The 22711-nt window shown below is 48.8% G+C and overlaps 1 protein-coding gene across 1 annotated transcript; it reads right to left on the bottom strand.

The window, feature by feature from the left end:
- Positions 1–9809: 9809 nt before the first annotated feature.
- On the bottom strand, positions 9810–22007 carry CFAP20 (cilia and flagella associated protein 20). Its single transcript, XM_039232565.1, has 6 exons — positions 21679–22007; positions 13200–13279; positions 12379–12490; positions 11150–11338; positions 10691–10801; positions 9810–10225 (listed from the first exon to the last, which is right to left on the bottom strand). Exons 1-6 carry the CDS (start codon positions 21760–21762, stop codon positions 10220–10222), a joined length of 582 nt encoding a protein of 193 aa, XP_039088496.1. The 5' UTR covers positions 21763–22007; the 3' UTR covers positions 9810–10219.
- Positions 22008–22711: the final 704 nt, after the last annotated feature.

The raw sequence follows: 22711 nt of genomic DNA, 5'->3' as shown, positions 1-22711 counted from the left end.
AACAGAACCAGAGAGCCCCCCACCCTCAGCCCTACACCCAGGCCCAAACCCACAGAGCTAGAGGCCGGAGCAACAGGCGTGGGGGTGAGGAGCACACCCGCTCCAGTGTCCAGGGCTGCCTTCTCCCCCCGCCCCCACAACAAAGTCCTCTTCCAGGGGAGCTAAATTCAGGGCAGCAGCCTCGTACCTGTGGCCAATCCTGGGCGGACCCCCAAGCCTCAGGCTGCTGCCTGGAAGTCGGATGTGGAGGAACTGCATGCTCTGGCCACACAGGAGGCTGGAGTGCCCACTTCTGGGCCTTTGCATCTGCTGTTCCCTCCACCTGTATCGCCCTTCCCTTTACAGCCCAGGTCCCCACCTCCTAGCCCCTCAAGGCCTCCTCCACAGAGCCTTCCTTGAGCTCCCAACCCCCTAACAAAATTCAAAGGCTGGAAATTACAGCCTCTACCTGACCGCACTCCATCCCTAATGGTATTTCTCACGGGAACAGATGCCTGGCAAGGATGACAGTGAAATGGCAGAACCACCCTTGGCTGGAGGAGATGGGGGCTCGTTTGGACCCCACGGGTGAACTGGACTGGCCAGGCCTCACTTTAAGCAGTGACCTCTCGCCCAGGGCCAGCTCGGGCGGAAGGACAAGGGGAGGCATGACTGGGCTGGGAGGGCCCCCGGATGCTCAGAGCCGAGTCCCCAAGGCCGGGCTCTGTCACTGCAGTGCCCACCTCAGGAGCATCTTTGCGGGAAGAGGGCCCTCACTACCCGCTGGGCTGCCTCTGTTCTCTCAGGGGGGCTCCTCAGTGCTGAGCTGGAGCCAGAGTCTGGCCTCACCTTACCATCCTGCCCTGGAGCCACCCTCGCGGCCCACTCCCCCTGCAGCTCCGCACACCCACCGTCCGGTCTCCGGCCCATCCCTGGCCCCGTCCCTGTCATCCCTTTCCTGGGGGAGGCCTGATCATTGCTTTCTTCCTCCAGACCTTGGTCACAATCCCTCTCGAGGCCGCATTCAGAGCCCCCACCCTGCCCAAACACGAGAGCCGCATGTCTTCACAGACCTTCACCTGGCAGGTGGCATTCCCTCCCCCACCCCCACCCTTGGCCTTTTTCCCCAGCCTCACCCTGAGAATTTTGAAGACAATCTTCCATTACGTGTATTTTTGATAAGACACCTCATGTACGTTTTGGGACTGAGATGAGATATATGTTAGCAAGTAAATATTACCTGCTCTCTCCTGTGGATTCATTTAATCCTTTGCTACCCTTGCCTGGAGGCTCTTGCGGGCTGAGGATGGGGGAGGGCGGGGGGCAGCACAGGGAAGGGGCAGGTACTACAGGCTACACTTCCATCACCTGTATCCTGTGTCACTTAGGTTCCGGTAAACTGTGGCCACCTAGGAACCACCCCAAAACCTCCTGGCTTAAAACAACCAAGGTACTTTTGTTTAATTTTTTTTTTAGTATTTTATTTATTTTTGAGAGAGAGACAGCGTGAGCAGGGGAGGGTCAGAGAGAGAGGGAGACACAGAATCTGAAACAGACTCCAGGCTCTGAGCTATTCCTCAGCACAGAGCCCGATGCGGGGCTTGAACCCACGAACCGTGAGATCATGACCTGAGCTGAAGTCGGACGCTTAACCAACTGAGCCACCCAGGCGCCCCTGTTTAATTTTTATTTTATTTTAGAGAGAGCATAAGCAGGGGAGGGGCTGAAGGAGAGGGGGAGAGAGAGAGAGAGAGAGAGAGAGAGAGAGAGAGAGAGAGAATCCTGAGCTCAGCATGGAGCCTGACTTCGGGCTTGATCCAACAACCCTGAGATCATGACCTGAGCCCAAATCAAGAGTCAGATGCTCAGCCGACTGAACTCCCCCGGCGCCCCCAAACCACCACCGTTTTATTTGCTCCTCGTTCTTCCACTGTGGCCGAGCAATCTGGGCAGCTCCTTGGCTGGTCTTGCCAGGAGCGCCCTGGGTGGCCTCACTCAGCTGCAAGCCGAGGCCTCGCGTCTGCGTGTCGTCTGGGCCACCCGGCCAGTCCTGTCTACTGTCTCTCCACGCAGTCGCCAGTGTGGCCGCTCCAGCAGAGTGGCCGGCGCAAAGGGCTTCCAACACCGAAAACGCAGAAACTGCTAGGCTTCCTTAGGGCGTGGCCTCAGAGCTGGCACAGCGTCACCCTCGCCACATCCCGCAGTTATGCGTCATGGGGGCCAGAGCCACACGAGGCGTGAACACTCGGTCACTACACTCGTTGCAGGCCCCTGAATTAACGACACACACGGGACACACTGGAAGGAATATGTGACAAGTTGTAATGGTGGTAATTTGGGGTGGTGGGAATATGGGTGCTTTGAGTTTTTCTGTTTTTACATTTGAGAAAAAGACAAGAAATAAAGGAGAGGCTGAGAGGAGGTAGCCAGTTCACTGTTCTGAGAGGAGCTGTCCCTGACAGCTGTCACGGCAAGTCCCCCTTGATTTCCAGGGAGTCAGGGCCTCTGGCCCTGATGGGGCCCTAACAGGGAAGCTGTTTCTGACACCAGGGCCTGTCACTCTGGGAAATGGGCCTTTGGTCTGGGCCTTCCAACAGGCCTGAAATTTAGGCTTGAAGCATAGGGTCTGAATGAAGTTGACAGTGGCCAAGGTATCCGACCAGGAGTGAGAGAAGATGGCGCTCATCATTCATGATGCGATTTTGAACTTGCATCCCATTCCCAAGGCTCATCACTAAAATGCACCCTAAGTGTTTTTACTTAATCCAGGGATTCCTCAGGGCCCAACAGGGTGGTCCACAGGCTGGCAGCATTAGCACGGCCTGTGGGCTTGTTAGAAATGCAGAATCTAGAGCATCACCCAGACCTGCTGAATCAGAACTTGAATTTTAACATGATTCCCCAGATGATTTTTATGCACAATTACATTTGGGAAGCCTGTTCAAATCTGTTCTTAAAAACACGATTATACAACATTGAACCTATTTTTAATTTGGTGGTGATAACATCTTATTTTGTTTTAATGAAAGAATTTAAAAGAGCATTGTCCAATTAAAATTTTCTTTATCTGCACTGTCCAATATGGTGGCTATTAGCCAGCTACAGAGCACTTGAAAGGTGGCTGGTACGACAAACGAACTGAGTTTTAATTTACATTTAAATTAATTAAAATGTCTTTTAAATACCCACAGATCACTAGAAGCTTCCTGTTACTGTATTAGTACGAATTGTAAGTCTTCTTCATTTTTTAAAGGCCTATGCACATAGTAAATTGCAGCGGGGCTCTCTTCATCCCCAGGGCATTTGCACAGCCGTGAGCTCCTTGTTACAATGCGATGTTATAATAGCAGGAGAAGTATATATTTTGGTGTCTGAGCCCAGCTTCTGGCCAGAACTCCTAAAATCTCTGTAATTTCCTATTCCGTTAAGGTGCTAGGAGCATCTCTTCTTTGACCTTGGTTCCTGACACAGAGCCCCTAATACCTTGGAGTTTCCTGGGTGATGGGAGCATCTTTTAGTCTAATGAAGTGACTCTTTTTTTTGTTTGTTTGTTTTTGTTTATTTTTGAGACAGAGACAGAGTGTGAGTGGGGGAGGGGCAGAATGAGAGGGAGAAACAGAATCAGGCTCCAGGCTCTGAGCTAGCTGTCAGCACAGAGCCCGATGCGGGGCTCGAACCCACGAACCATGAGATCATGACCTGAGCCGAAGTTGGACACTTAACTAACTGAGCCACCCAGGCACCCTCTAATTAAGTGACTCTTGGCAGGCTCTGGGGTAGCTTCAGCACAGAGGCTGGTGACCTGAAAGACCAAGCATGGTCAAAAGCCTGGGATTTAAAAAGAAAAGAAAAGAAAAAAAAAAAGCCTGGGATTTTCAGCACTCCCCCCAACCCTTCCCCTGGGTTCATCCCCATGATAAGGCCTCCATAAAAATGCCTGAAGTATGAGGTTTGGAGAGCTTCCAGATGGTGGTGTCTCTCAGGCTCACGGAGCCCCCAGTGGGAGGAAAGCAGCCACCCTGGGTTCCCCACACCATGTGAGCTCAGCCTTCTGGGGAACGGGAGGTGCCCTGAAGCCCCGTTCAGGCTTCAACAGCTTCCCAAGCAAGTGGGGCTCAAGGGGACAGCTAATGCCCTTTTCCCACAGCAAAGGCTGGTGGGCCCCGTGGGGTTCAGCTGCCTAAAGAAGCTTAAGGTTCTTCATTTCCCTTATTCGGGCTTGCTGGGGTGCCCTGGGCTGGGACAGGGCTGGTAAGGAACCTGTGTTGAGCATCTCTGCTCCCCCACCCCTCTGCCTGCACACGGACCCAAGTGAGCACAACCTCCGGGAATGAATCTCTACTCCCTGTCATCATAACCTAGTCATTGGTGAAATGAGTCAAGTCCAGATATGTGAGTGGCCAGAAACGTTATCCAGGTACCTCCGTCCCCAGTAGAATGGGGCATGAGAATCCAGCAGGCCCAGCCACCTAAGATTTGCAGAATGTTTGAGTCTGGAACTCCTCTATGGCCTACACTCAGGCTGCTCCCACCCGTACACGCTTAGCAGAGGATTCCTGTGCAATCCCTGCCACCCATCCCCCTGTCCCCCATGGCAGTGCCTCCACTGCAGAGAGGCTCCACCAAGCTTTTGGCGGCATGAGTCTCACACGTTCACTAGTGGATGTCGCACATGGGGTCCGAGATGTGCTTTCCCAGCAGCACACCTTCTGGTAGCCAGCGCGGAGGGGAAGAACTGCTGCTTCCCACCACCTCTCATAGGTAGCAGTTCCTGACGGTCACCAAGAACCTGACATGCTGGCGTAGGTAGGTTTCCAATCCCAAGAAGAGAGGCTCAGAAGGATTCTGTTTTTATTATTTTTTTATTTATTTTATTTTTTAATTTTTTTTAGCATTTATTCAGTTTTGAGAGACAGAGAATGAGTGGGGAAGGGGCGGAGAGAGAGGGAGACACAGAATCTGAAACAGGCTGAGCCATCAGCACAGAGCCCGATGTGGGGCTCGAACCCACAAACTGAGATCATGACCTGAGCTGAAGTTGGATGCTCAACCGACTGAGCCACCCAGGCGCCCCAGGATTCTGTTTTTAGAGTTCAAGTGCACATGAGGGCAGCCTTGGAGCGGGGCAGCTTTGGAGGCGGCCTTGGAACCTGGGGGCTACGGTGTGTGCAGGCCTATTCTAGTACTGACTGAATTTACTGTACTCCCTCCCAGTGGCCGGGTGGGCTCACAACCCAAGACTTTATGGAAGAGAGCTGGGGGAGACCCAAGTGATGAGAGAACTCGTGAGAGTCCCGGTTCTCAGTTATTACCCTCATGCAGGAAAAGAGCAGCGACTCTCGGTGACATTCGACACCCCGTAATAAGGGGCTCCGGCCGCTGTGTTTCCGTATCCCACCCTTCACAGACTGTTTTGCTTTGCTTCAGACTCCATGGATACCAAGAGGCACAATTTTTCCAAGGCTCGTGCCATCCAGATGTTCGATGCCTTGTGGAATTACAATTTGGAGCGTGTCTACCAAGCTCGGAGGCACTCGTGGTCTGCATTACAGGACCCCGTGTTTGCAGGTTCTGGAAAAGGTGCAGACATGGAAGTTCCAGACTAGAATTTTGTATCAGAGGAACTTGAAGTCTGAGAGGGGCTTTGCTTTATGCTTTCCTTTCTTCCCAGCACCTGGCCTCTCTGCAGGTACCGCACCAATCCTTACTCTTGGAGCAGCTTCTCAAGTGCCAGAAGCACCACAAATCACCAGGGGAAGGTGTTAACATGCAGATTTGTCTGCCAGATTTAGATCTCCTGAAAGAAAATCTGCATCTTAATGAGCTGGGCCCCAAGAGTCTGCATTTTAATAGGCCAGGGCTAAGTAATTGAAATTTGACGGGTTTGTTTTTTTTTTTGAGAAATATAATCAGAAGAATATATTCCACAATGTAATTCAAATTGTAATGAAGCAAACATCCATGTATAAACACCCCGCAGGTTGGGAGATAAAGCACTGGTGGACCTTGGAAGTCCCCTGAAGCCCCTCTCCTGTCACTCCCGCTCCCAGTCCCTCACCTGCACCCACCATGTCTGGGTGAAACAATGTCCTGAGTTCTGAGATACCCAGTCCCCTGGCTGTCCCTACGGCTTGTCATTTATAAATGCATCCTGGACAATACTGTTTTGCTTATCTAAAAGTCATATAGAAATGGAGGGGCGTCTGGGTGGCTCAGTCAGTTAAACGTCCGACTTCAGCTCAGGTCATGATCTCACAGTTTGTGGTGTGAGCCCTGCATCGGGCTCTGTGCTGACAGCTCAGAGCTTGGAGTCTGTTTCAGATTCTGTATCTCCCTCTCTCTCTGACCCTCCCCTGCTCATGCTTGCTCTCTCAAAAATAAACAATTTTTTAAAGATCATACAGGAAAGGAATCACCCTTAATAAACTGTACCTTGCTGTCTTCACTGTGCATGTGGGGGCTGGGGGGGCGGGGGCGTGCCTCTGCTGCTGCTGCACCCGTAGCTGAGATTTGTCCCTTTTCATTGTTGTATAGTTTTTTGTTTTGTGAAAATAACACGCCTCGTTCATGGGCATCTCTTCCGGCCCAGATCTGACGCACGTTTCAGGTGTTTTCCCATCAGGCTGATTTTGCTGAGGAGGAAACCGCAGGTCAGAGAAGTCAAGTGATGTAAGAGCCCAGTGCGTGGGTTCCTCAGCCCGAGTTTGGAATCCGCTTCCGCCAATGGGGGCATCACTGGGGGCGCTCAGGTGTGCTCATCTCTGTGCCTTGATGTTCTCATCTGGAAAACGAGAATGGTCCCTGTCTCAGTGCTGCGATAACCCAGTAAGATAAATACTGTGAAGCGGGTAGCACTTGGCCTGGCCCCTTCAAGTTCTTTCAGTTCGTTAGTGGGAATCAGGGCTTCTGTCTGACTTTATATTCTTCTTGTGGTTTACATGTCCCATGAATATAGGTTACTTTTATGATCCATTAGTGAAACACAAGCCTTTGCCCTACAAGCTCTTCGCGCTTCCCTCGGTCGCTGAAGGTCAGCTAACACGCAGCCATGAGGGGACGAGCAGGCCAGGCCTCACTGTAGAGGCGGATCCGAGCCTGGCCTTGAGCCTGGCCTTGAGCTCTCTCCAGCAGCAGGGTCTGGCCTCGCCCAGCCACCAAGGGGGACATCCTCTCACCTCTCACTGCCCTCTATAAAAAGGGCACAGCCAGATACACAGGAAGGGGGGGCACCCACGCAAGGAAGACAGGGACGGCATGTGACTCTGGTCAGGTATCCGGGTGATCCGGGTCCTCGAACCACCCTTCCACTATTAGAGGGGCTGGCCTGCTTCTCCCTGGGCTGTGGCGTGCTCATCAGTAACATGGAGGAAGGGGAGAGAGGGCTCGGACAAGGAGAGCACCAAGATCTTTTCAGTGACTTCTCAGTGAGGCTTTTGGCTACAGCTGCTGAGGTGCTGGGGAAATGGGCTTGGAGGCTTGTCCCCTGGTGTCCTCTGGCATGCCTGACTTTCCTGAGGAGGCCAGCCTGGCTAGAGGAAAATCAGTCAGTGGGCCAGTGGCAAAAAAGGGCCACAGTGGATCTGTTCTTACCGAAGATGAATCCTGCTGGGAATGGTGGACCACCTGTTCCCCCCAAGTTCATGACAATTAACTAATACTCTCACTTGGAAGGCAATTCCTTCTAAAACACACCATGACTACTTCCAAGGAGCCTGATAACGTGACTCTGACAGCTTTAATTTCCCCAGTGTAAGGTCACTCTGGCCCCAGCTCCAAGGAGGAGGCCGCTAACCCCCACAGCCTGTCCTTCTTCCTGCCCTCAGCCTCCTAACTGGCTGTCGCCATCTTCTTGGTGAGCTGCAAAGCTGAGGGCAAAGGGGTATGCACTCATTGGTGCCACAATTCACACTGGCCTGGGTCCAGCTTAGATAATACACCCCATCACCCCCAACGCCCCCTCACTTCCCCTCGGATGAATATGCAAAGCATGTGGGAAGTCGACAGCTGCCGCCTTCCACCCCAAAGAGGGAGGTGAGGTAATCCCCACACATAGTCCGACAAGTGCCTCGGGGTGAAAGGGGCTCTGTGTGGAGGAGAGTGTGTTACTGTGTTTCTCTGGACTTCCAGGAGCACTTCACTGATGGCCTGGCACTGGAGAGAGATGAAAAGCTAACCGGGTTTTCTCGCCTCCACAAAAGCATCTTTCTTTCATGCCACAATAGACACCATGTTGGAGGGAAGATTTCAGCGTCCAGTGACCAGAGCTCTGCTGACGTCCCTGGCCACCCCACTGCCACCCACCTCTGAGGGTTCCAACTATAACCCTGAAGGTTCAGGGGACAGGCCCAAGGCCTCTAACAACGGCAATGCTAAGATGTTTAAGAACGGACAAGGGGGCTGGCCCTGTCACCTGGGCTGACGGCCCTCTGCGTGCTGACTCCGTCAGAGGGGCAGCATCCATGACACAGATGAAGGAAAAGAAAGGGCAGAGCTGTCCTGACGGAGCCCACCTGAGTGTCAGGCACTCGACAACTGTGGGGGAAAAGCCAACTCGCAAGTCACACGAGGGGGCAGTGGCGCACCTTTCCCCCCAGACCCTGGCCCCCGCCGCCCCAGCGGTCCGGGGCTTACGCAGCGCACCTGGACGGTAAGCACGTGGGAGAGGAGTGCTTCTCGCCACTTAACCTAACAGAAGGCGCGACGGCAACAGTGGATCCAGCGCAGTTTTCACCTCTCACTGGAATCTAAATGGCGGGTGCCCACACTCCCAGCGTCATCCCTGGGGCATGGGACCAGACCCAGGGGGCGTTTCCTGGGAGAGCCCTGTATGTAGGACGGCTTTTTCTTGACTTTGGGATTCTTACATATTACTTTCCAAAAAAAATATTTATAGTACACAAAGTCTACAAATAACACAATACCCATCCTCTCCAGATGTAGCCACTCTACTGGTTCATCTGTATCCTTGAAGACCCAGGCATGTCTGCACATGTCCTTCTCTGTCCCCAGCAATGTCACACAGGGCAGAGGTGCCTCAGGGAAGCGTGTAACTTCTGTGAATGTAACTGTTTGTACCAGGGTCTGTCATCCCACTAACAGAGCATATGCCCAAGAAGCAGGATGGGGGGTGGTGGTGAGGGTAAGCTTTCATCTCCCTCGGGTGATTCGAGTGTTTAAAGAAATGCTTTTCCTGGAAGTCCCTAAATTCAAGGAAAGACTTCATCTGGAGCTCGGACAGGGAAACGGTGATGGGCTCCAACGCTGAGTAACAGTAGGTGTGCTGTTACAAAAGAGCACGTGGGGCTCCAATGTGACAACTTCCTAAGGGAATTAAGAGCAATCTGGTCTAGATGTCATTTTGTCTTAAGCTTCACTTGGGCCCTAATTCCCAGTAAGATGATTCTTCTGATCATATGCTGTTCACATTTTTTCCCAGTTAGCGTAGCCTGGAGTTGTTATAAATCAGTATCTGTACAGACGTCTTGTTCTAGAAGTGCTTACTGTGAGGTATTTCACAGCATGAGTGGATGGGATGTTCTTTGGAAAGAGCTCTATGTTCCTATCAAAAAGGAAAGGAAAATATCATTTAAAAAATAAACTAAGAACAAATTTACTGGGGCGCCTGGGTGGCTCAGTCGGTTGAACGTGCAACCCTTGATTTCGGGTCAGGTTATGATCTCAGGGTCATGGGATCATACCCCACGTTGGGCGCCATGCTGCTTAAGATGCCCTCTCCTCCTCGACTCGCCCCTCCCCAGCCCCACTCATGTTCTCTCTCCATCTAAAAACACAAACGAAAAACAAATTTACAAACCAAGAATATAGCATTTTATTCATTTCCAGATTATGAGTATTACACAGCATATACATATATTTAGATAATATATAAAACAATGAACAAACCATAGGAAGAAATATTGGTCTGAAATTGCTTTAGGGAACATCTTTAGTTCTGTAGTTCTGGCGGTAAATGTGTCTCCACACACTGGGGCAGGCTGCTGGGTAAAGTCCAGCACTGGTGCCCCAGAGCCCGGCCTACCCCCCACAGCACCTGCAATGTGACGACGGCATCCTGCCATGGTCGCTGGTGTCTGCAACAAGGGACACCAAGTGGTAGATAAAAGAACCACAGCACAGTAAACTAATAGAAATATTTGTTTTTTGCATTGTCCTCCAGATAGTTTCCTTTTCAAACTAAGAGCCATGTCCAGGGTCTGACATCCCTCAAGGTGCATTCTAGTTATTGCTGGAGAAAAAGAAACAAACAGAAGAGGCATCAGTTTAAGTTATCAGAAAAATAGATGGTCGGTGCCACTGAGGCGCTTCCCCTTTCTGGGGACACTGGAGGGGACGCTGGGCTGGGCAGAAATGAGTAATGTCAGCAGCGGGCAGGCAGGGAGGAAGCACCAGCATCGTGCCAGAGGAGACCGGTGGGCTGACAGGAATTTGGGGCCGATAAAGAGGTTCGGATGGAAGACACGGAGTGGCAGGACACCATCCCGCGTGAGGCAGGACCACCTTGTGGAGGTGGAGACAACGGTCCCAGAGCCTTTCCCAGGAGCGATCCTGATTCAGTGCTGGTGTTGGGAGAAGACCCGGGATCTTACAACGAAAGGTACTCCAGACCCCAGGTCAGCACTGAGAGGCTAGAACAGAGCACTTTCCAGCTCCCCCAACTCACCGTCTGGCCTTCCTGAGGAGGCTGGCTTACCTTGGCTTTGTTCTGAACTGGGAGATACAATTTGAACTCGGCTGGCAACTCATCTTCTGAGTAGAGTCTGTCTGAGAAGTAAACCCGTCGGATGCGACAGTTTGCGTGAATCTGTGGGTGCAAGACTTATTTTAGGAGACAAAACAGGATTGTCCTTCCTCTTTTCCCGATTCACCGAGAGCCCCTCCCACGAGGCTGTCAAAGCTTCCTCAGTTTGGCATCTCCTTAGCACGGCTTGGGAGTGGACTCTGGCAAGAGGGATATTTTGCTCGCTGTGTTTTCCTACTGTATCTGAACAGACACCTGAATAAGGCCCGGGCCTCTCTCAGCCCTCTGGGCCGTGACCTGGGCACCTTAGCCAAAACCCCACACTGTTCTGTCACCGGGGCCACAGGCCAGGATCAGGCAGGGCACGCTCCCCTCTCCCATTCGGCGTTCCACTGGAAAAGGAGCCAGTACCTGCACTCTCAGGGTCTCGATGTAATTGGTGCCATACGCCCGCCGTGTGAAGTCGGCCAGGTTGAACTGAATCTGGTTCCAGCCGTCATCCAGCCGCATGGGCATGGTACAGATGAAGGGTTTGACTCGGGTGGTGCTCTGGTAGTTACTTGCCCGAAACCGCCGACGCACATTCTTGTCATCCAGTACCTATGACATATAGAAAAAGAATCACGTGAACTCCACCTTGGAAGAAGCAACCTGGGTAGAAGACAAGGGCCTGAACTCCCACAGCCCAGTTTCCCAAGGCTGAGACCCAAGGGAGAATAAACAGACCAGACACAGGTCATACTGGATGCAGATGGCCCGGAAGTAGCAAGTTTATCTTGTCCGTTGCCAAGACAACGCCAGCTGCTTATGACATGTGACACACCCGAGGGCCCACAGACCATAGAATGATTTCATAAACATTCTTCCATTTGAAAAATCAAAAATACTCGAACAGAGGCCAACAATAACCACTATTGAATGGACACTACTCTAACCTTTAAGCTTTGAAACGTTATAGCTGTTTTCAGATTTCCTAGGTGTTTACTGCTTCTTTAAAAACGTGGCATTTGGGGCGCCTGGGTGGCTTAGTCGGTTAAGCGTCCGACTTTCGCTTAGGTCATGATCTCGCGGTTCGTGGGTTCGAGCCCCGCGTCGGGCTCTGTGCTGACTGCCAGCTCAGAGCCTGGAGNTTTCAGTCTGTGACTCCCTCTCTCTCTGACCCTCCCCTGCTCACGCTGTCTGTCTCTCTCTCTCTCTCTCCCTCCTAGAAATAAAAATAAAAAAACATAAAAAAAAAATTAAAAAAAACGTGGCATTAAAGTTTGACTACGAATACCAAATTTATGTCGTAATAACAACGGCCACATCAAGTGTGTAGTAGAGGGAGAAAAGAATACATACGAGGGCGCCTGGGTGGCTCAGTCAGTTAGGCGTCGGACTTTGGCTCTGGTCAGGCTCTCACAGTTTGTGGGGTTGGGCCCTGCGTCAGGCTCTGTGCTGACATCACAGTGCCTGCTTGGGATTCTCTCTCTCTTCTCCCTGACTCAGGCTTTCTCTCTCTCAAAATAAATAAATAAACTTAAAAAAAATACACACAAAAGACTAAAGATACTTTCCTAGAGCCACTTTTTTTCCTGCAAGTTGACAGGCTGTCCCTATGGTATAGCTGACCATGTGCACACTCACATGTATATACTAACCTGTACTTCAAAGGTAAAGTATTTCTTCAAATTTTTGATTATCATGACGAAGAAGGGAAGTTTAATCCCCAATGTCTTTTTTGGGTCTGCAGGACAGGTGATGTACGTGGTGCTGCAGAGAGAGGAGATACTGTAAGTGCTTCCTTTGTGGTATACGCGGCAAAAACACTTGGTCCGAGAGGTAAGTTGGAAAGCAGATCTAAAAGATCCAGATACCTCACCCAATCCTCAATCCTTAAATCAGCTGATGCTTTAAAAAAAACACAACACTGGACTCTGAAACAAAAGCTGAACATGGCTAGACATCAACAACAAAATAACCTGAAAAACGAAGCCAGGCCAGTGACCTGAGGAATTTTCTCCAGTGAGAGAAGACTCAATTCTGCTCTAAGAGAACCATCAAGTGATTGAAAACCCAAACTAAGACTACCGTGGCGCAGAGAACCATACAGTGGCACACGCCACCCACTGGATGATCAGTGCCATCCCTCCACCCACACCCACACACCTTGGGTACTTATTAATAATAATATAGCTAACACACAGCACTTACTATGTGCTGAGCAGGTTTTAAGGAGTTTGTACACAATTCGCTTACTTGATCTTCACAACAACCCTCTAAGGAAGGTGTCCTGTTATTATCCCTATTTTACAGATGAGGAAATGAAGGCCCGGGGTTAAGTAACTTGCCCAGGGTAAGCTGGAAGCAGCGAGCTGGAACCACACCAGGCGCCTGGTCCCACAGTCTGTGCTTATTAACCTCTATGACCTTCTGCCTCCCTGGTGTCCTGTGTCTCTGGGTGAACAGAGGGGCCACCTACCTCACATTCGTTCCTTCGATCTCTAGCACCAGGGACTGGATGTCATTATCAGTGATTCTTTTGATGTGGCCATTCCGCACCTACAACAAAGAAAATTAAACCAATTAGGACTGAAATATTTGGCAACAACTGTGTCAAGATTTTGAAGGCTGAATGGGACCATTTAAAGAAAACCACAACAGCCCTTGGGGCACAACGCAGAACTCTGGGACACGGTATACTGAGCTTATCTGTAAGTAGGCCACAATGTTACCTCCATACGAGGTCCCACAACCACCACAGGAACTGCAGGTGACTTGGCCATCTATAAATTAGGATCAATTTCTTTCCAAAGAAATCTACTCGAGGGGCACTTGGGTGGCTCAGCCGGTTAAGTGCCTGACTCTCGGTTTTGGCTCAGGTCATGATCTCACAGTTCGTGAGTTCGAGCCCCATGTTGGGCTCTGTGCTGGCAGCATGGAGCCTACTTGTTAATCTCTCTTTCTCTCTCTCTCAAAAAATAAACATTAAAAAAAAAAAAAAAGGAATCAACTTGATTCAGCTAACAATTACTCAGTGCCTACGATGTACTAGGAACATTCATATACATTCTCTGACTTAATCGTAACAAAAATCATAAGGTAGGTGGTATTTTACACATGTGGACACTGACACCTAGACAGTGCGAGTGAGGACTCTAAGTGAGAGTCAGGATTAACGACCAGGCTTTCCACACTGCCTCATATACTTCTTCAGCCAAAAAGGCCCAAGGTTGGGTGCCACTGAGAAGGGCACCTCCACTGGGAGGGCGGCAACCAGAAAACGAGAGCACTATTCCCCCAGCATCAAGCATCATTTTTATCTTCTACAGCACCTACTACTATGCTCCTACTTCTTGTTTCCTTATCTTCTTTTCCCTAAATTTCAAATTTTTAAGGAATTCAAGTCTCATCTGTGCCACACACAGAAGCCTTCTTCAGCATTTCAGCCCACACCGACCTTTCTTCTTTCTGGTTTGTTCGTCTGGCTCATGTAGCCTAGACTACGTAAGTTAGCCCTTCACCCTACATGGCTCTGGATCGTCTGCTGCACACGCAAGAGGTACAATATGAAGAGGGATCAATATTCACTATGGATTTCCCCTCTCAAAATATTTAGGAAAGCACAATTACCTTCAAGCAGTGAGTGTTTAAGCACCTAAAATGGACAGAGCAGAGATATGCAAAGGCATTTTTGACACAGGGCTGGACTATTAGGGCTGAATGTATTAACACATGAAAAAAATCAATCAGATTTAGTACAGGATGCACCAAAAGCATGTGGTCTTTTTATTATTAATAACACGGCATTTTGTTTTTAGGCATCAGTCTCTGACCTCCGGTACTGTGAATGTGGTCTACCTCTGGTGTGCTTCGTGTTCCCATGGGACATTTGATATTACTGTCCATAGTTTTCTTCCAGATGCAACTGAGTCTTGTCTCCTCACAAAACTATAAGCTCAAGGGTAGGGATCAAATATTAAGCATCATTTGTATCTTCTACAAAGCTTAGTACTATGCTAGGCATAAACTAAGCATTCAAATATTTGCTGACTTCTGGAATTTGTCACCCTGAGAGTTGGCAAGGGTGAATAGATTCAAGGAGGATTTAAAAAAAATTCCTGGATAACATATCCACCATGGACTATTAAAGGAGGCCCGAGAGCCTGGGGTCTATCACAAAGCCAGGGAGGCTGCCAGCACGAAGAATGCTTTCCCACAAATCAGCCCCTGGTGCCCATTATCAGAGACAGAATGCAGGGCGGATGGGCCCCAGATCTCTGCCAATGCAGCGTTTCTTGGGTTCTTAAGACACAAGCGTCACATTGAAGTGCTCCTCAAACAAAGCTGGCGACACTCGCTGCCCTCCTGCTTCGCGCTCTGGGCCGCTTTCCCAGGGAGATTAAGCGCACAAAGGCTTGGGCCTGTGCAGCACATGCCAACGCTGCCCCCCTCATTCCCCACATAAACACTTAGGACCAAATGGCAATATTCCTCCTCGATTTGCTAGCCCACAGCTGCTGTGGAATATCAGACTGACTTGCTGGTGAAGGAGGAGTCAGATGAGAAATTATTTCCAAATAATGTGATGCAGTCACGTTGCTAAGAGCTGCCAGTATTCCAACAAGACGCAAATACTAATTTGATAACGTACAGCTAATTATTCTTTGTACCTTCATTCTTTCTTTAAAGAATACATAATACAACGATCAAACACAAGGTTAACCTGAAAGGATCAATTAATTATTTCTAAAAGGCAATGTGTTGCAATTTATCCAATACTGCTTGAAAGCATGGGCTCAAATCTTACATCCCCAAACGTCTCTCAGAGCCCAGCAAGAATACTCTGTCAGCTCCAGAAAGCTTTCACAGGGAGGAAATGTTAGGGAACTTGCTTCTGCCCATCTCAAAGTTTCTAGCCGATTACTTCACTCCAGCAAATGCGACTATTCAAGCCTTTACAGAAGAAAACAATGCCTTACAAAGCACGCAGAAGCCTACAGACTGGAAGCCAAAAGAGACTGTGTATTCTTCCGCCTCTACCCCAGAGGCAAGCTCATTTTTAGCTAGACTTTCAAAAACTTCCTAAAGAGAAGTCTCTCTCGCAACACATCAACCACCACACTCCCGGACTTAATTCTTACATAATTAATTAATGTAGTCCATAAACCAGGAGAACTCAGGGAAAAAAAGGCAGCTTTGTCAAAGGAATGCCCACCCGTCTCTCTGGAGTTTTAAGTATTCTCCTATCACCAACTGCCAGAGCTCTGAAATCAAATTAAGTTGATTTGTTATGAATTATGATTTTTCTCCTTTATTTAAAGTTCACAGAGCTGCAAATTGAAACTCATTGGGAAAGAGGGTGGGGGTACAATTAATCAGAGAGATGAGCACTTAAAGGAAACCTCCCCAAAGAGATAGGCTCTAAAACTAGGATCAAGGGAAAAGCAGGTGGACAATTGGGGCAAGGCCCTTCAACCACCTTGGCAGTCTGGCTGTCACTGCCTTAAATTGTAAAGGTCTTGCAGGAAGCAACCCCCTCCTCAGTCCAGCTTCTGACAAACACATATAACAAGATACACGACCTCAGAAAGCATCGACTTCCTTTCCTTAGCGCCTTCCAGTTCAGAGGTCGCTAAGCAGGCTTGGCTTTGAAATGAAGATTAAATGAACTGGTCAGCATTGATTGCTTACGGTGGAAATAGGTTTTAGCTTACTTCCCTCTCTAAATGAGAAAGTGCCAATTGTTCTTGACTTTTTACTTCTTTTTTATTCCATGACACAGTCCTGCTATCAAGGTGTAGGCTACACGTGTTTTATTCCTCCAGAAAATAAACAGAGCCCGTCTTACATTTTTGTTCATGAACTCCCTATCCCCGCCCTCCTGCCACCCTCAGAGCTATGAGCTGGAGGTCCCCTGGGAGCTGCAGAACCCAGGTTGCTGGCTATTACAAATCAGAAGGGTTCTCAGCCTCTGCACATACCAGGAAAGGAACCTTCACGCTCTTCTTACAATCACTCTCCCAGGCTTTCCATGGTCGCTGGGGCAACTAATAAAGAACACTGATTTTTTTTTTTTTTCAATGTAAGCTCCAGGGAGGAGGGTCAGGCTGAGGGGAAAAAAGTACTACTGGGATAGGGAGGAAGCTAGCCAATTCTCCATATTTCTTCAAGTGTTTTAAAAATAACACATGAGTTGTATGCATTCCCTACCCCCACCTTCCATTTTTCTGGCTCCACCCACTTATCCTGGCAGACAGCTGAGCCTGCAGCCATCTGGCATCCTAGTCTTAATGACACATGTTCCAATTTACATTAAGCCATTAGAGCTGTCCATATCAGCAGGAAAGTTTCGCCTGCAGCTAGGGGCTGGGATGTAAGTCAGAAAGCAGGCGGAGGGAGACCTCTGTGGGGAGAGCTGGGCATAGCTCTGTCTCCAGGCCTAGGCCTTGCAGGCTCCAATGGGTCAAAAGCTTCCCTCCCTTTGCTACACTTAAGAGGGACTCTCCAGATTAGCACCCGGGCAGCTCTGGGCACATACAAACAACCCGTTGGTTACAGTAAAGGCAATTATAAGTGCAGTGCTAACTGGTCTCTTCCTAGCGATGTCTTGCAAGGGCAAATACAACTAAACCCATGCCTCTGCCCAATTATAGTAAAAGCTATTACTCAGAACAATATAAACATCATTAGGCTGATCCAGGGAAAGTCTGGAAAAAACAAACAGCTGTACTACCTTCACGTCCAATGCCCTTGATTCTACTACTGGGAACACAGTAGTTTAACATGTACCAGTAAAGTTTGCTAATTAAAAACGAGGGTGTGGAAACTACTTTTCTGGAGAGAGACTATTCATTTTTAAAATTAGGAAAAGGGAATGAGAATCTAATACTATCCAGCAACAACCACAAAAAGTTCTGCTCTAATAGTTTCAGAATAGGTGAGGATCAGCAGCAGCTGAAAGATAGGTGAGAGGTGAGGAAGACAGAAATGTGTATGAATTCACATTCATCTAGTAGACTTTTAGGATATTAAACATATTTTGAAATATGAAAATTTTATGTTTTATACAGGCATAAGTGGGAACAGAACATTCTGGTATTTCCTCTACAAACCAGAAGTAATGTCTACATTAAACATACTAATCCTTTAATAAATGTAATTTGCGGTCCCAGAAGTTAAGGCAACATTAAGAAATCCCTAATTTATCCTAAGCCGTTGGTTTGATAAACACAGAGGCCTTTATCAGGAAGACTGTAGTCTAGCAAGGAATACAGATTCTAAGAAGCTAATTTCAAAAATAAATGTCAAGAATGAGGAGTCGGATGAAAAGGAAGTAGAGGCTCTATAAGGGGGTATAAATGAACTTAACCTGGAGGGGCACGTGGATATAAACTAACTTGACCTGAGGAAGTGCCTTTGGGTTGTAACCTGGAGACTAAGAAGTGGCGGGGTGGGTCCCAGCAGAGAGACAGGTACAGCCTAAAGGTGAGAGAACACAGCAGGAGGTCACTGCTCCGAGGGGAGCCTGGCAAGGGCCAGCCTGCAGAGCTGGCGAGGCAGGCACCCCGCCCTGCGCTGTGTGGCCTTAGAATCACGTTAAGGGTTTTGGACTGGGAAAGCCATGTTACAATGGCGAAATTCTTCTAATTTCGGAAGTCTGGCTTTACTGGATTTCCTATTCCTAGGCACTAACTGTCAACTTATTTACTCCTGAGCAAATTCCTGCGTTTTCTGCCCTATTTGATACTGTCTGCCATAACTCTGTTGCCACACATTTTAGATAAACCTTCATTTAATCTCCATAATCATGGAAGGAGGTCGCATCATTACAAAGTAAGAAAACTGGGCAGGTGAGTGCTTGCCCAATGTTACACAACACAGGACATAGGACAGTGCCAGGGTGCACATCCACACTGTCCCAACCCCAGCCCTCGGGTTTCAAGGTAAAATACTTTTCTTCCCCTAAAGGAATTTGTAGTCTAGTGGGAAATACACAATAAAGAGGCACCTACCATACAGTGTGAAGTAGAGGACCACAGGAATACACAGGAGACCTAACTGAAGCTCCCAATGAAATGTTTAAGTTGAGATTTGAAGGAAGAGATGGGGGGCAGGAGCTCTGAACTTCAGAGGGTGTCAGATAAACGCAGGTGTTACAGATGTTAGTAAGCACACCCACAAAAATGGAGTCTGTCAATTCACTAGTATGAATATGGCATTCACTCTTCACGTTCATTAGGAGACACACAGCCCAAACAGAAGCCAAACCTAATTTTTCCAAGATTATTCTTTACAGAAAACAAATTATAGAAATTCTTCTCCATAAGCTCAGTAAAGTTTGTGAAATCAAAATAGTAATAAAAATAGCCTTACGTACTACCAGCAGAGTTCAAGATCATTTCTAGATCAATGTGGATGGCCCATCCCTCAGACTTTACCTTTACTACAACTTTGCCTTACTTCCTGAGAGCAGGAAAAATGTCTTCTAACTTTTTATCTCCCCAAATCTACACAATGCCTGTGATTTAACTCTTGCTCAATAAATCTTTGATAAGTATATCAATTCCCAGTATTTCTCCAACTGGGTCGGATTCCCAACACTTCCTTGAGGACTTTGTAATACAGTTAAGAAAAGGCACATATGCAACAAAGCCTATGGATCTGACCCCAAACTTGTCTTTTTCCTCCCATTCCTTCCCTTGCTCCAAGGGAAAAGATTCACCCCGAAACCCTTTTGAGTCTAAATACAAAAAGTAGGACACCTGGGTGGCTCAGTTGGTTAAGCGTCTGACTCAATTTTGGCTCAGGTCATGATCTCAAAGTTCGTGGGTTCGAGCCCCATGTAGGGAGCCATGCTGACAGAATAGTCTGCTTGGTATTCTGTCTCTCCTTCTCTTTCTGCCCTTCCCACACACGCTCTCTCTCTCAAAAACAAATAACCTTAAAAAAATGCAAAAAAAGTAGAAACATAATTAACTTTTAATATTATAAGAATTTTGCTTAAAATGAGGGTTATTCTCATTTTCTTTGCCAAAATGACTGTTTAATTTACTCCAAGTAACCCTGCCAGGCGTTCTAATAATGTTTTCACACACGTTATGTCATTAGGGTACCATCCACCTCTAGCGGCGTTGTTAAGGGACACAGTGCACCATGGTTACTTTGCTTTTATATTCCATATGTAAACATGTTGACTAGTTAAAAAGTTGCATTTGAAAAATAAAACACACACACAAAAAGATCAAGCCTCGAGGGTTAAAATGGACAACTCTGATAAGTTTCACCTAATGGAAATGCTGAGGCCTCCCTACCGCTGCAATTCTTTCAGCGTTACTAAGGTCTGTGACCTGCTCTAGAAACGTCTCCTAGATCAAGTCCCATATTCTACCTCAAGTGCCTTATGTTGACCTTTGTGTTATAATTCCATGTCCAACGGGCACACAGCCCATCAGTGCAGCCACAGCTGGGAAGCCATCCTCACAAAGTCCCCAGGTACATTCAGGCCAGGTTCTCTTTGCACAGCTGCGGTTTCAGTTTTCAATGTTTATTCCAATGTGAAGAGAACCACGCAACGGAGACCCTCGATGACGTAGGGAAGAAAGCTAAGGAAATGCTCTCCTGTGCAATAGTCGGTAGGAGCCTAAGCGTGTGGTCAGATGCAGCGTCGAAGAGGAGACGCCGATGCTTCACGCACGCATAGGCCCAGACAGCTCCTGACATCCAGATCTCCCGACGGTCTTATAAAAGTGACATGAGGAACACACCACTCTCAGAGCTGCTTTCAAAATGCAGAACTCCCTGGTGGTGACAGGCAGAAGGCTATCGATGTCCCTACCAGTCTCTGTGTGGCCCCTGACGCATGCGTGCGGATGAGGAAGACAGTTGTTCTGAGATGAGCTCCAAGGCTCTTGGCTTCCTTCCCCATAAACTGCTTACTGACACTATTCCACCTTCATCCCTATCAAACCCCATCCAACATACCACTTCTCTGCGCTCTCCCGAGGAATCACCCGTCTTCCACAAGAGTGCCTCCCTCAACTTACCCTGAAAACGGGTACAACTCACTGGGAACTGGCATGAGAAATGAAATAACAAAGTAATAAGACGTGACCAACGCACAGCGTGCTAGACACACGTGCCCCCTACTCAACATCTCCAAAACATGGCCAGGGTCACCATCTCCTGGGGTCAAAGTATTATCCAGCGGATACTTGAATAAACATAATGGGGCTTGTACCTGGCTCTGAACTTATTAATCCAAACAAAATTTTGTCACCATTTTGCAGTTTTCCTGATGTAGAAACCAAGCACAGAAGGCACAGTACAGACCCCAAGTAGCACTGAATGTGGAGCAGGTGCCAAAGGCCACCGGACGCTGCCTTGATTGAGATTCCTGGAAGGAGAGGAGCAAATGAATGAAACCCAAACATAACTGCCTTCTGGCTGTGCCTCTATCACCATGCCTGGAACAAAAGCTCTGTGTCTTGTGCCCAGCACAGTGCCTGGCACAAAACAGAGTATCAGTAAATATTTGTGACATCAGTAAACAGCTGCTTCTTTCATCTGCATGTTCCCAAAGAAACCTCAAGTAAGTGTATGCATTTCACGCTAGGACACGGGTAGGATCAATCCCACCATATAAATGGGGAGAGCGAGGCTCCTGAAGAATTGACTGAGCGCGTTAAGACTGCGGAGAGGGGCCGCTGTCCTTACCACACCATGGCCGCTGGACACTTAAACCCCAGCCACGCCCACCCCACATGCACCCCCATCTGCTTACACGATGCCCCTACCTTGCACCTCAGTCACGCCGGCCTGGGGACAGTCACAGCAGCGCCCGCCCCGCCTCCCCTGGGCCCCCAACTCTACAGGACTACCCGCCACCCCGTCCCCAGACCCCGGACGAGGAGGAAGCGCGGCCCCTGCACCCAGCCCAGCGGCTGTCCTCAACTCCTGACCTTTTTGTCCCAGATCTGCAGGGGTTTGCTGCCAATGCTGTAGAGGATGGAGAGGAAGCCGCTCTGGAACGTGTTTTTGAACATCTCGCCCGCGGCCTTCTCAGCCGCGCCGGAGCCGACCTAGATATGGGCACCAAGTGGTGAAGGGAAAACAAGGGCCGAGCCTGGTCGGAGGAAGAGACGCTGAGCTCCCGACCGCCTGATCTGTAGTCACTTGCGGGTAAAGTTGGTCGCAAGACACTACGTCCGCTAGTCTCAGCTCCCAAAAGACACAAGAACCGCAACCGGGAAACCACAGCAACTGCCGCCCGCGCTCCTCTCCCCGCCTTAAATGGAGTCTGCCGTGTAAAATGGATCCCTCCGCCCACATGACCCGCCTCCTGAGCGCGCGGGACCCAATCCCACCACAAGACTCACGGACTTCCTGTCCCTTCCGCTCTTAAGCCCCGCCCCCTTCCCGCCTCCTTGTTGAAGGAAGATTGTTGTCAAGGGACTATTTTTCTCATCCTAGTTCCAGAGCCTCTTTTAGAAAGCGGAAGGAGACAGGATTATAGCCCGTGGAGCACGCACGCGCTGTCAAGGGAACGTGGCGGGGGTGGGGTCAGGGGCGTGAATATCTGGCCCCGCCCCGTGACGGGCTGGGAGGAGTGACACGAAAGGCGCAGAAGGTGGGTTTGCTAAGCAACTGCTTACCAATGTCAAATAGACTGGCCTCAGTGTGCAGGATAAGGTTAAAGCAGCCAGCCATTACTGAGCACTGCGCCAAGCTCCTTATATGCATCATTGCTTCAATTATTAACAGGGTCACTATGAATACACTGCGTATCTTGTGCGATGCAAAGCAGTGCTCTCAAGAAAATGTACCACCTTGAATGCGCTAGCAAACAAAAAAGCCTGAACATTAAGATAAAAGCAGAAATTAATAAAATTATACAAAATAAAGTTGAGTGGGTTGAGTTATAGCAATAGCTGTTTTTTAAAAAAATCAATTAATATTTAGAACGTTGTTTTTTTTTTTTTTAATTTATTTCTA

The sequence above is a fragment of the Hyaena hyaena genome, unplaced genomic scaffold, assembly GCF_003009895.1.
Source record: "Hyaena hyaena isolate Hyena2069 unplaced genomic scaffold, ASM300989v1 scaffold_68, whole genome shotgun sequence".
In the NCBI taxonomy this organism is placed as follows: domain Eukaryota; kingdom Metazoa; phylum Chordata; class Mammalia; order Carnivora; family Hyaenidae; genus Hyaena; species Hyaena hyaena.
Note: the sequence above shows the minus strand (reverse complement) of the source record. Positions and strands in the feature narration are given on the sequence as shown.

Bases quoted from the DNA above. Each gene is read 5' to 3' on its own strand.
- CFAP20 (XM_039232565.1), bottom strand. From the start codon at position 21,762: ATGTTCAAAAACACGTTCCAGAGCGGCTTCCTCTCCATCCTCTACAGC. The intron at 13,280-21,678 runs GTCAGGAGTTGA...TCTTTGTTGTAG, and splicing joins TGCAGATCTGGGACAAAAAG to GTGCGGAATGGCCACATCAA. The intron at 12,491-13,199 runs GTAGGTGGCCCC...CTCTCTCTGCAG, and splicing joins ATCGAAGGAACGAATGTGAG to CACCACGTACATCACCTGTC.